At 38.9% G+C, this 13,839-nt stretch overlaps 1 protein-coding gene across 3 annotated transcripts in view; it reads right to left on the minus strand.

The window, feature by feature from the left end:
• Positions 1 to 13,839, minus strand: part of BICD2 (BICD cargo adaptor 2) — a 104,640-nt gene that overhangs the window by 12,899 nt on the left and 77,902 nt on the right. For all 3 annotated transcript variants that reach the window (XM_026076940.1, XM_026076934.1, XM_026076927.1), the window contains exons 3-6: positions 11,742 to 11,894; positions 8,959 to 9,411; positions 6,706 to 7,725; positions 5,441 to 5,592 (exon numbers count right to left, since the gene is read on the minus strand). In XM_026076940.1, the coding sequence (XP_025932725.1) occupies positions 5,441 to 5,592; positions 6,706 to 7,725; positions 8,959 to 9,411; positions 11,742 to 11,894 (1,778 nt within the window). The remainder of the gene's footprint in view (positions 1 to 5,440; positions 5,593 to 6,705; positions 7,726 to 8,958; positions 9,412 to 11,741; positions 11,895 to 13,839) is intronic.

Below are 13,839 nucleotides of genomic sequence, written 5' to 3' on the forward strand. Positions count from 1 at the left end.
GTTTTTAGCCCCCTTTACTCCAGCGAGAAGAGCTTGGCTGTAAGCTCTCACGCAGGAGGCACTTCCAGAGAGAAGAGAATACAGTGTCCTCCCATGTGGGCACATAGCACTTAACATGCAAGTTAAAGAGACCCAAGAGACTTGCAGTCTAAATCAAAACACAGAAAAACTGCAAAAACATAACATGGGAAAAAGAAAGGTAACAGCCACTCTGTACTTTTGTTGTGTATGGTTTTTGCCAATTTCTGTATTTAATGGAGTTTTTGGAAGGATGCTTAGTTAAAGTCTAGCAAATCAACCCCAAGGGAAAGACTAGCATAACAAAATGAAGTAACCTTTCCTTTTTTAATGCGGAATTGTTTTAAAAATGCCTCCTCGTCCAAACTGTGGCCAACTTTCCTTAGTGTGTTCTCTTCTTGGCTACAAAGTGACGGTCACAGTGACCTTGTATTCTTCATCTAACCATCTTTTAAGGACCAGCTCTATTATTCTAGCATTGTGGTCTCAGTTTTTAACTTCAATTTCTAGCTGCTGAATCAGTGTACCTTTGCTCTGATGTCACTCCCAGCGTACTCTGGAAATTGCAGATTCAAAGGTGCTCTTCAGGCAACTACTGGAACCCTATGGTCTTCTTACTCTCTCCTTCCTTCCTGAAAAGTTTAGCTATACCAACCTCTAGCTTAATTTCAAGTTAGATTTTTTTTCCTATCTGTTTTAGTACTGTTTTTTTCCCCACATAATCAGTTTTAGGAGCTCTCTTGCAAGTTTGAAAAAAAAATGCTTATAGGCAATGTAGAAACACACAGTGACCTACAAGAGGAGGAGGAATCTGTGCTTCACTCCCACCCCAAATCATCAGAAAACAGGACATATTTACTTCAAGTTTACTCACAGCACTTGGGAGAAGCTCGTTGTCTAGCAAAGAAAGGAATTGGACTTTCATCTGACACAATGCTTTAAAGGAAAATACATCAAATTTTCTCAGATTTGTTATTAAAACCCTCTCCTCACACTTAAGTACAGCTTTATACTGTTCTACACAGAAACCTTTCAATTTTGTTAACCCTCTAAATGGTTGTTGCAATATTTTTAAACCTACCGTAAAATAGTATGGGAGATTAAATATTTTTGCAAGGAAACACCATCAGCAGCTTGGGGCTCTGCGCTCCATTCTGCACCACTTTGAAATGACCTGAATACCACCAGCGATATCTCCCCCAGCTTGGGAACTCCGCTTCTCATTTGCTGCTATTTCCTTATACAGTGCTGTTAACTTAGGGCTTTGGTTACATTAACCTCAACAAATGCTCAACAAAAATTTTGAAAGTAGCCCCTTGATTCATATACGATTCCAAGATAAATACTTGAAAAAAGGATCCTGGCGAGATGAATTAACTACATATCTCTGCCCTTTACACTTATTTGTATTAAGAGATACAGTAAAGGCTCTGAGAGTAAGTGCTGCATTTTAAAGACTTTTTATGCCTTTTGAAAGCTTACATTTAAGATTTTACTTGAAAACAAACCAGTTATCAGTTTATGCTATATAAGGTAGCAATCACCTATGGAGAATTTTTACTAAAAGTAGCTTGTGTGAAGCTGTATTTTCTTTTTCCAACTTGCAAGGACTTATTCTTTAGAACGGAAGCACATACACACCCCAGGTATTACTGCAGTTTCATGTTGCATGTGTACTCTAAGAGTGACCCCTTTCTTTACAATGTTCAATCTCCTCGTGTAAATACAAGTTATTCTATTTTAAATTCATAAGTAAATACATTCATAACCCCCCAGAAACAATAACCACAGTAGTGTATTTTGTATGATGAACTTAGAGAAACAATATTTTGCAAAATATTCTTTCAAAACCTGCTCCAGATAACAGGTAAACTACAGAAGCCAGATGGTATCCACAAAAGAGAAGTACAACTTCACGCCTTGATAATAAAGCTGCAGCTTGCACCCTAATGAACATGTGCTGCGTGGCCAGGCCTTGTTGTTTATTTACACATTTAGCACCACCCAAGCTGCCTATTAACGAGTGAGAACCTACTTGACAAAGTAGAACAAAAAAAGATGTTCAAATTCGCTTTGCATTTTAAAGGGAGAAGTGATTGCATCTTTAAGGGAGAAGCGATTGCATCTTTTTGCTAGTGCAGGGAGAATTTATTAATGAAACACCAAAACGCTGGATTGTAACTGGTACATAAATAGCTACTAGAGTCTAATTAAGCAGATAAATTCCACTTTCAGATCTACAGGGCAGACTTTAATCTGGTCCAAGTGCTCTTGGTCTGTTTGTACATACAATAGCAACACACGTGTGCTGACAAAGAAAAGCTGGACTTTAACAATACAGCTAGTGCCTGTACTTCTCTGCAGTATGCATGTAATGTAGTACTTGTCTTGATAAGTCTTGGTTTATTCCTTTGTATAACAGCTTAATTTCAGGCTCAGTGTTGTTTAAAAAAAAGAAAGAAAATAAAAAAATAAAAAAGGCAACAGTCTCAACAGTACCCTCACTGCTGGAAGCTATTAATTTGTGTTTTGCAAGCCTTCCTTTGTCTCCAGGCTCAGGTCCTGTTGTATTTTCATTACTTATTAAGAATAGCTGATAGTATTGTCAAATTAGTAGGATTAACCTACTTTAAAAAGGAAATTAGGTCAGTTACTATTTTCATGCCCAGCCTGTATTGTTTCAACTTCACTTGCATCCTACAAAATGGGTGGTTTCCTGTGGAAAATACAGATTCGTGTGCAACAGTTGGCTTCATCCCAGACTCACAAACACAACACAAAAACATGGCAGGGTGAAGGCCCCAATCACGTTACAATAGTCTCTGCTGATACAAACCTTCTAGCCAGAGAAGAAATAAGACTTACTGCAGACTGTTATGAGGTGCTCCTTTATCAGGTTGTTTGCAATGGTTAAGAAATAATTTGGGCTGTTACACACTTCTGATATTTGAATCGCACCTAAAAATCAGACTCCAAATAATTTTCAAGGTTATCTTCACCAAACCCCCCTAAGAACATGCCTTCCAAGCCTACCTTCCTGAAGCAATGAATACTTAGATGAAACAGCTACTGACAGTAGAGAAATGCATTCAGCCTACAATCAAGCTACTAATCCTCTCTGACCAGAGATCAAGTAGGGATTTATCCGCAGTAATAGTTTTCGATTACTATTACAGCATCCGATACAAAAATACAGGCTCCTTCTAAAAGTTAACATACTGAAGGGAAGCAAAGCTTCCAAGTGTCCCGGTAGCAATGCCTACGTGTGATTAAGTTGCGCTTGCAGTCCCCTTGGCAGCTACAGTACTTGACAAGCCGGCGTGCATTTAGCAGTCCTGAAAAGGATGGGGCACACTGAGAATGATGTTCTGTGCAACTGCCCCTGCCTCAGGCTGGCTGCGAAATACCAAGCCCAGCTAGTTATCCGCCAGGCGATGCCCGGGGATTCAAGTGCTCAAAAGATGACAGGCTCTGGGGACCAAGACACTGCTCATTCCATCCTCAGGTTTTTGGGTCCTCCTTGTGTCACTCTGCTCTTGGCCCCCTATTTTTTCACTACGGTTATCAAATAGAGCATAGGGTCAGAAATGCAAATTGTTCATTTAAGCAGGGGAATCTGTTGTGCACCCACAGAGCGAGCCCATTCCTGCCGCCTCTAATTACACACAGCTCCCAGCAAGAGCCAAGCACAGAGCTCTAAGCCTGCTGCCTTCAGAAAAGCTTTTATTCTGCCTCCAGTTTCCCTGTGCCAGGGAATCCTCCTTACTGTCTTCCCAGTAAAAGAAGAAGATTAACTTCCTTATGATAATAAACTAAGGAAAACAGAGGGAGAATTATCCCTCCAGCATTTCTTTTACAATTCTTCCTCTCCAAACCACTTCACAGTCACTCTCTCACTTTCACACTGCGGCAGAAAAATTAACATGTAGGAAAAACATACTGCAGTTGCATATAATTTCGACAGCGAGCTATCTGCATCTAGGAAAAATAACTGAAAATTAACAGTACGTTTTTTCCTCATTCCTCCCAGTTTCCAGCTAATCTATAACTAACAATGAAGAAATTGCAATTTGTGCATATTAATTACACTCCATAAAAGGAAAGATAGGGGAAGGAGAATATGACAAATCCCAACAGTGCAGGGCATTACTTTCTCTAGAATCACAGGCTCCTATAATTCAATCTTTAGCATTTCTTGGCATCCATTTCTCCCTTCCATGCTCACCCACGTGCAAGGATATTGCGGAGATAGATTGCATCACCAGGAAGCGTGAGATTACTCAAGGGACATGAGAGCTGCTGCAGAACCACCCCCACAAAAGACAGAAAAGCCTCATAAATCCTCACAAACACCCCTGTGATTCCTTACTGTGGTAGTTTTTAGCAGATTGCAGAAAAAGTCTTTTCTGTTTAAAAACAACTTATGCAGAGCAGGAGGAGAACCAGGCAGCATTCAGCACACAGACTCCCCACTACCCTCGGGTTAGCTTAAAAGCAAGTCCAGGGAAGTAGCTAAGCATCAAGTTACATTAACCGCGGCCATTACAACCTCTCTCTTCTCCGTGTTCTTTAGGCAATGCATGAAATATGCAGGCAAATCAACATCACCATGGGTTGTCTTTCTGAATGCCAAACTTGGACTGACTACTTTTATCTAAAGTTTTGTTTTGTTTTTTGTTTTTGTTTTCCAGGATGACCTCCACTCAGGAGCCAACTGAGTATTTCCTAGCTGCGAAGCAGATCTGGATTTTGTAACAAGGTTTTGTTTCCTCAATATTCCCCAAAAGAAATGTGTAGATTTGAAAGAGGAAATCAATGACAGTAGCAGTAAGCAATGTGCAGATCAAAATGGCATTTATCACTTGTACAGCACATGATGCATCAGCAGGTATTTTTTGTCCGTTCACACCACAAAGCACAGCTAAGAAAGGCAGAAGCAAGTTCTGAAGACATATGCAACCCTGATCAGCTCACAGGTAAATGAAATGACAGAGGTGCCAACTGCAGGATGAACAACCTGAGGATATACATTAAAGTTTGCTAACAATTTTACTTTTCTCTGGGTCACCACAGGTCAATCAGAGCCACATCATCACTGTGTAATAAACGCTCATTTTACATTCTTAAATGACATTCCTTTTGAGAGTTGAGGGCTTCAGGAGCTGGGGATAATCTGTCTCCAAAATTTCCTAAGTAAATATCCCACACCAAATTCTTGTTTTGTGGCAACATACTATCGCTGGCATTTTCCTCATTGCCAGGAACACACCACAGACACACTGTAAGCAACAACCTTGGGAAAGGCACCCTCCCACCAATCCCTACACGAGCAGCCTTGCTACTTGCAGGCAGCATATTCTGCTCTTCCCACACACAAGCCAGAAATGATGCATTTCTCAAAGAGAGTTCGTATGTTCTTTACCTTGTAGCAAACATTGCTCTCAGGGAAGAGAAGGTAGCAGCATCTTCTTTCAGAGCCTTCAGCTCATTGCGCAGCTTCATCATCGTCTCCGTAACCATAGCTTTCTCATTTTCATACTTGCTTTTTAGGTTGGCAAGGGCGACCTCTGCAGTCTGTTGTTCACCAAGAACAGAAACGTACTTGTTAATAACAAAGCCTTTCACAAAGTGGTTGGCTAAGAGATTTCTCATCACCATTCACATAATGAAACATTTGCTTAGCACTGGAATGTTAAACTTCTGGCCAACTTCTCTTGTGCAGATTAAATAAAATTGCATTTTTGAACACTAGAAACAGATCAGACATATAGGGTTCCTATTCCCATTAACCAAGCAAATGACAGCAGCATCTAGGAAGTTACAGAAAACATATGTAGTGACACTTATCTCCAGCTATTAAAATAAATTAAACACTACATAATTCAACACAAAACATAAAAATTCTGTTTACTATCTCTATATTTACACATATTCAACAATAGCTTGTACAGCTCTCTAACCTTCAAAGAGCATTTTGCATATCTTCTATTTTGGAAGACCTTTACATGAAAACATGTGCAAAAGAAAATTTTGAAAGTATCTATTTCTTAAACAACACTACCCTTATTTTTCTTTCTTTTCTCTTCAACTTGCATTACCTTCAGAGAAGACATCATGAAAAATGCCACATGATGTTCTCATGTCAGTTATTTAACCTACTGCACTGCTAATGGGTACCAAGTGGCATAGTCCAACCCCCAAGACTAATTTTACCTTTGTCGCCTATTCTCCTTTGACTATGTCCTTATATCACACCCTCATCTTGAAAGGTTTTATTTTTGTAGGCAATTTGAGAAGAAGAGGACAAACTTAAGAACTATTTTAAGGGTAATTATGAGAATTCTTTCAAGTAGAAAATAATTATTATCTCTTCATTTTAGGTTTCTTGCATTCAATATAATTTAGATAGACACTAGACTGAAGCTATATTAAACTCAAATAAAAATTTAAATGAATATGTGACAAGCAAAAGCCAGTCAAAGTCCTGGCACCCAGCTTCATAGCAGCACACCTGCATGCCTCTAATGAAACCGACTGCCTCTTCTTAGCCTTGTAATCAGCAGATACCAGCAACAAAAGTCCCATTGAGTTCAGGGAATGGCAGTGCGCCCTCAAAGATAAATTCTCATGTATTCATGACCTAGTTTCCTGAGACTGTAACTTCTATGCCTGTAAGACCCTGTTTACCTGTTTGTTGGCCTTCAGCACAGTCCTTAGAGTTGCTATCTGTTCTCTCTTGGTGCTTAGCAGGGACTTCAGCTTCAGGATTTCTTCCATGAGAGCTTCCTTGTCCTTGTCCACTACTGGCCCAAGTTCTTGAGTGGCAACACGCTGTCTAGACAACTCAGTTGTTCTGTCCACAGCAGCTTGCAGGTGTTTGATCTGATCCCGGATTATAGCAATCAAGTTATAAATGTTCATTGGTTCCTTCCGAGGATCAGACACAGGAGATGGCAGAGATGACACTGGAGATGGGCTAGTGTCACCGCTTCCACTCTCTGCCTTTCCTAGCTCTATAGATAACAGCCCCTTAGAAAGAAGAATAGGAGACTTTCTTCCCTTGGTCTCTGGACTGCTGCGTCCTCCTTTACCTTCCTTGTAGTAATCCAGCATCACTCTGTTTGGAGTTTCATTGTTGCACATGCAGACATGGTGGTATAAATTGGCCAGTTCTTCACTGAAGGTGACTAGTTCATCTTGGGCTACACTGAGGCTGCCCTGTGTTTCTCCAGCAACATCACTGACTTTCTTCAGCTCCTTCTCCAATCTGGCCACCTGGTCTCTATCATGCCTACTGGATTTTTCTAATGAGGTGATCTTTTCAGTGAGAGCTTGGCTGTCAGTCTCATATCTGCTCTTCTCCTCCTCATACTTAGACTCACACTCCTTGTATTTGGCCTTAAGATTTTTAAGTTCTTCTTTCAGGTCAGTAATCTCTGCCACAGCCACTTTGTATTTGCACTCTAAGATCTCTGGCCCATTGATGTCAACTTCATAATAATCTCCATCTTCATGGCTGTCTCGGTCCTTCTCATTGTCAAGGGCAGATTGACGTTCCTTGCTGACCTGGAGCTTCTTCATCGCGTTCAGGTTTTCTGTGAGCCTGCCAACTTTCTCGTGCTGCTCTGAGAGGGCCCCACGCGTATTTTCCAGCTGCTTCTGAGATTCCTGTAGCGTAGTTAACAAGTTTACCTTTTCTCTTTCCATCTGAAATGCATGAAAACAGACATCTACGTAAAGGAAACAGTATCACACAAATGGCTTTATTTTATTGCAAGAGAAAACAAGTTAGCCATAGCCAAAATCCATAGTTACAGAAATCTAATCACTTGCACATTACGGAAAAGGCTATTTCATTTACTCCAAAACTATCTCAAGCATAGTGTTCTTCCCCAAATCTTTGTCATTTCCATTCCAAAATGCACACTTTTAGGCATTTCTTCCATGGTTGGGGGCTTCATCAAAAAAATCCTTTCAACAGAGGATGAGCTAAAATTTACTGCTATCTTGCAAATTGAAGTAAATTTTTAAAAGCATGGAACTACTCAATAGTGGAACCTTCGAGTTTCATTAAAAGATATTCTAATTTGGATTAAAGGAAAATTATCCGACAGATTAGGATATTACAAAATGAAAGACTTCAAGAATACTAAAACTTTTAAAGTTTCTCCTCTAAAAATTTTGATTTGGAAAAAAAAAAAACCTACAAAAACACATCATTTTTCCACAAGGGCTTTTTCTTATAAAACTCATTTCTTTAATTATTGACAAAATAATTTTAAGACATTTCTAGGCAACACAAACACTTGCTTTCCTTCAAACTCTCCTACCTCCCAATAGCATGTATATAACACAGAAATGCTTGGCACTGATTAAGAGTACATGTTCTTAGAACTAATTACAGAAAATAGATATTATATATTTACAATATATTTTCTTGGACAAGCACACGTGGGAATAGGCTTAATTTCACAGAGTAGGTTGTTCAACGTATAGTTGGTATTTGTATGAAGTACATCACAACAGGACTCTTCATCTTGCACAAGGTTTTCCACAAGTGTGCAGAAAACCTTTTTGAAAGATGAAGATGTCTGGAATAATCAGCATTTTTTGGAGAAAATACTTCACCCATTGGTTATGCTTCTTACCGCTAGTGACCTAATTAAGTAGGTACAACACGTACTGCAGAGAAGATGCCTTCTGACATTCTTCCAAATATAGGACACGACTGACTTCTAGCTTCTTTGGATCAAAAAACAGGCTACAGATTTCCACCGACAAGCATTTAACATCCTCAAATTCTCAAAAAAACCCAGAGATTTTACAAATATAGTTCATACTGTACAGTGACCACATAAGATACTGAGAAGACTGAAATGCATTTTGAATAAACGCTAGCTACTATTTAGAAGTACATATTTATTTCGGAAACACATTTACCTGTACAAGCTGTTGTTTCAGTTTCTGGATTTCAGAAATATTTAATTCACTCAGAAGATCTGAAACCAGACTTGGGGCTGGAGGGAAGCTTTCATTTTTCTTGGGGGTTGATGTATTATTCTTGCCATTGCTCAGTTTGCTGAGGCAGTTTTGTTCAAATCCATTCATGATTTCATCATTATTGGGCTCTGTGGCTTCATCACTGAATTTCAGTCCATCCAAAGAGATGTTCAGGTGGCTGTTGTACATGGAGTCATTGATGTTCATGTAGTGAGAGAGCTCCTTGCGAAGGTTGTTCTTCTGCTCACGCTCTGTCTTCAGCGTCTCTAAGGCCTCCTCAAGCTGGCGTTCAGAGATCTCCTTCAGCCGTATGGCATCTTCCAGCTGGCTATTGAGAAATTCTGTTTCCTCTTCAAGCCTTTTGATTTCGTGTTTCAGGCCTTCAAACTCCACCTGGAGATATATAAAGGGGAGAAGACTTCTAACGGAAATGTCTGCCTGCAAGGCACCAAGTGATTTTACTTTTGTATGTTTTATTTCACTAAATATGGTGAGAAGGGAATAATTTTTAATTCAAGAGTCTAGTGTCTGTACTATGACTGTAAACATTGCCTGCTTAATCTACTTTCAGAGAGACCATGGAATAAAATTTCTCAGCAAACTGTTAAATGAGCTGATCTATTCCAGCTTAATTAAGATAGTTGTGAGATGCAGTGTGCGATACAGAAGCATCACAAAACAGGCTTCCCTAGCACATTATGCAAACTCCTTCTGTGTTTGATTAACAAATTCCCTGGCCAACCTTCCCACAAATTCAATCTCAGCATCTTCAAAACCCAGGATCCCAAAACTACGCATTTGATTCACTACTAGACTGCTGTTAGAATATGCCAGTGGGCTTAGAACTGTTGGGATGTACCTAGAGATCAAACTCTGCTTTTACAAATCCAAAAATAAAACATTTTGTTACTTCTGTTGTCATCATTTCAGCATGTCTTGAAAGGGCTATAAATCAGCCTCATGGTGCTGCAGTATGAAATCTGACTACATACTGTAAATTTCTTTAGCTGTAAAATTGCACTTTTTACCCCTTGTACACTGAAATTATGAACACCGACAATTAGTGCAAGAGAGGTGAAAGCTTAAAGAAAACTTTTTCTTGTCCACTATTAAAGGAATTTCAGATGTCAGTATACACCAGTCTGGTAGTGCTGAACCACACCTAATTTTAAAACCAGGAACCAATCATGTTAATTCAGATTTGCAAGTTATAGCCGGGGAAAACTTGGCAGCTTCTTCTACTTATCTCAGTCAGTTAATTGATAGATAGATTTAATTAATAAAATTCTTCAAGCAGAATTATGAAAAGGTAAAAAAAAAAATCCATTTTCATAAACAGAATTAGCTCTTGGTTCTAAACATGCCCACTGAGCCCAAATATTTATGATTACAGCATATTTTCAAAGGATCCAGGCACACAAGAATAGTGGTCAATAATTACTGGCAACTGAAAAGATAATGTCTGAGGTTAAATTTGGTTCAGCCTAGAATGACAGCATTCTTGAATATAGTTAAGAGTGTGAACATACAGCTGGGATCTTTCACTCACACCTCCCAAGACCATGGGGGGGGAATAAAAATCAGAAGTAGCTAACTACATAGATTAGAATTTACCAGATCACTACCTCTTCCATGCAGAGGGTAACAGCCCTTCATTCCTACCGCATGATGTCAGGGTGCCCAAAGCACCATGATCGGATGAGATATACAGTCCAACCTGGAACCCTCTTTTGGGCAGCGAGGCACAACACTGTAGCCAAAGTGATAAACATTGACATGGAGAGACATGAAACATTCAATATCCCAAACACCTCGCTTGGTAGGGCAGCTCCATTCAGAGCACTGAGAAGGAGATCTGATTAAGAATGAGCAAATCCTAATAAGCTTTTTGCTATGTACTCACTATAATAGATGGAAATAAAACTCTTGTTTTCCTCAAGAGCTTTTTATTTCAGGAATATTACACTATATTCTCAAATGAATGGGATTATACAATGAGACTGACAGGGACCTGAGGAAGAAAAATAGCTATACCCTGGTTGATAGATGAATACAAGTGAATCGAGCCAAAGACTATGTCTAATCTAATTACCTCTGCAAATGATAACTCAGGGAAATTCTTGAGTTGTTCCAAAAATGCAGTTTTCTTTTCTAAGACTCTGAAGATAGCTGGAACTTTGCAATTAAATGTGACTTTTCAGATGTGCAGTCACACAGGTCTGACAGCACAGAGCAACTACAACAGTGGTCCATGTTTTATGAAAGTAGCTAGAAGAGAGGAAGAGCACAGAACTGGAGAGATAATGCAAGCACGAGTGTCAATAAAAATAAGTGTTGAGAATTACACCAGTTACAGACACTGTAGAAGAGGAAGGATGGCGGGTATTGCAAAGAGGTCAAAAAAACTAAGGTAGTGAAAAGACTAAACCAAGTAACAAAGCAGAATGGTAGAGGTTCCACTTCTAACGAAGAACAAGTTGGGAATGGAAGGACTTGGAGGTCAAAGCAGAAGCAATAAAGTTTCATGACCACGTAGAAACATAGTCAGAAAGGAGTAAGACATCAAGGGGACAACTCTTTGTACTAAAAGATGGAGCTTCTAGTCTCAACAGCAGTATAAATACAGAAAAGCAGTTGGATGTTCAGACAATGAGACAGAAACATGCTGTAACATAGGAATTGATTGGTGCTACCACAGCCACGCTCACTATTTTGAAACTTGCCTGATTTTGCTTCAGGACAGACACTTGCTTCTGGAGGCAGATGTTTTCCTCTTCAAGTTCAGTGTAGTCTTGCAGCAATCGTGCTTCTCTGAATTTATATTCCTTAATATCATCTCGCAGACGGGACCTTTGGATCTCCACATTCTGATTGACCTGGAAAAACAAACAAACCAGAAACATTAGTGACTTGGTCAGCTACAGTTGCAATTTAATTTCAAAACTTCAGCCTTCTTTATATGCACTAATCAGTTAGATTCTATTCAAACAGAAACTTTTTTTTCCCTGATATTAAATTATAGAAACCCAAGTCATTTACACAGTAATTAGATTTTGTTTTCTTGCTTCTCTTACAAATTCTCACCCCACCCTTGACTCAAAAGAAAGTTAATGGGCAAGCAGGTAATGCAGCATTCATTCCAAAGTTGTCTCCCTAGCTATTAGCAACAGAGCAAAATTTTCCAGATTGGGAGTCAGATGCCTGAATCCGTTAACACTTAAGTAAGAAGGTCTTTTCACGAGAGAAAGACGATTCAAATGATCTTAGACATTCATATTTGGATTTGCTCATGCCTTTCCACAGAACTTTTTATGTCCAAACACTGTCAACAATTGCAATAATTTGGGAATATTTTTTAAAGAACCTTTTCAGAGAGGGACATTGAGCTAAAGCTCAAATGAAATCCAAGATCCCAGGTAGAAAGAGGGAGCAACTGCGGTGAGTTCAAAAATATTCTCTCCTCTCAGTGCAAGATTTGTGCAAGACCTTAAAATATACACTTTTTTATTTAAATATATGTCATTATTTTGGGATATATGAGAATGAAAATAAGTATACTGCACAGTTTTCTTTACATCACTTGTGAATATACACAGACACTCAAATAACTATCAAGGTAACATATACTCAGCTGCCTGAATGGCCCATTGTACTTAGCAGTATATTTTTCAACAGTAATTTTCCTCATATCTTTAAATACTTAAAGTAGAACGAAGTGAAAAAAAATGTTCTAAAATATTACCAAAAATATCTTTTGAGGAAAATTAGGCACTGTAGTTGTCCATAAAATAGTAGGCAAGCATTTTAGCAGCTGTAACTGTCAAGAGAGACTGGTTTTCCAAACAGTTCTAGATCTGCTCAAAACAAAAGCAAGCTCATGAAAGAGGCAGTGTATTAATTCAGCTATTTAGGTTATGGTATCTTATTTCTGTTTTCATCAATCCAAGAGTAGCCAAGAAAACTTCATCCTCTGGTACACAAACTCATTCTCTTAGCATTCCCTACATCTGGTTGGAAACAAGAATATCAGCAACTATCTCTGCAAATGAATAAAATAAGGTCTGCATCTTCTTGCAAGTATGTAACAGGAATACACAGGAATAATACAATAAAGCTATCAACAGGCACATACAGAAATGCTGAGAGATAAAGAAAATGTGTTTATGGCAGGAATGTATGCCAAGGCTTGGATCTAGCATGTTCTGAACGCATAGGTAGAGTCACCTGCAACTACAAGACCAATAAATTGAAACTATAGCTCCCTCATACGTCAGGAAGAGATTAAACTATATAACTTGTGTTCTTACTTGTAGCAGTAAAGAAAAGAGCACAACTTCCAAGCACACTGAGAAGCTAAAATAAATATTAATTGCTAAAAGCAGACGCTACAGTGTAACACTGCAAATGAAAAGTTACTACATGCCATATTCCAAGCATGCATCACATTTTTCTACTCATTCCCAGAAAGCACTAGTATTTCTTGACTAAAGAAATGTCTGGTCCAGAGATTCAGACTTTTGTGGGATTCTCCTCCCTTGCCCCATATAGGCATTTTTCCTTTGAGGTTACGGCATGTCACTGCAAAACCAAGCCTAGGCTAAGACTCACCTCATGTTTGAGCTGGAAGCGTCCGACAGATTCATTAAGCTTCTAGCCAAAAGAAGCCAAGTTAGGTATGGAGTCTCTCATAAAACCTATACTGCAAGCTCTAGTTTCAAAACTGAAGCTGCATAATTAATTACCCAGTTCATAACACTATGCTTCAATACCCCTTTTGTCCAAGAATCTAAACGCATTTTTTAACATTACTGAAGTTTCAAA

This window comes from Apteryx rowi, unplaced genomic scaffold (assembly GCF_003343035.1).
Source record: "Apteryx rowi isolate R43461 unplaced genomic scaffold, aptRow1 scaffold_111, whole genome shotgun sequence".
NCBI classification, from domain to species: Eukaryota; Metazoa; Chordata; class Aves; order Apterygiformes; family Apterygidae; genus Apteryx; species Apteryx rowi.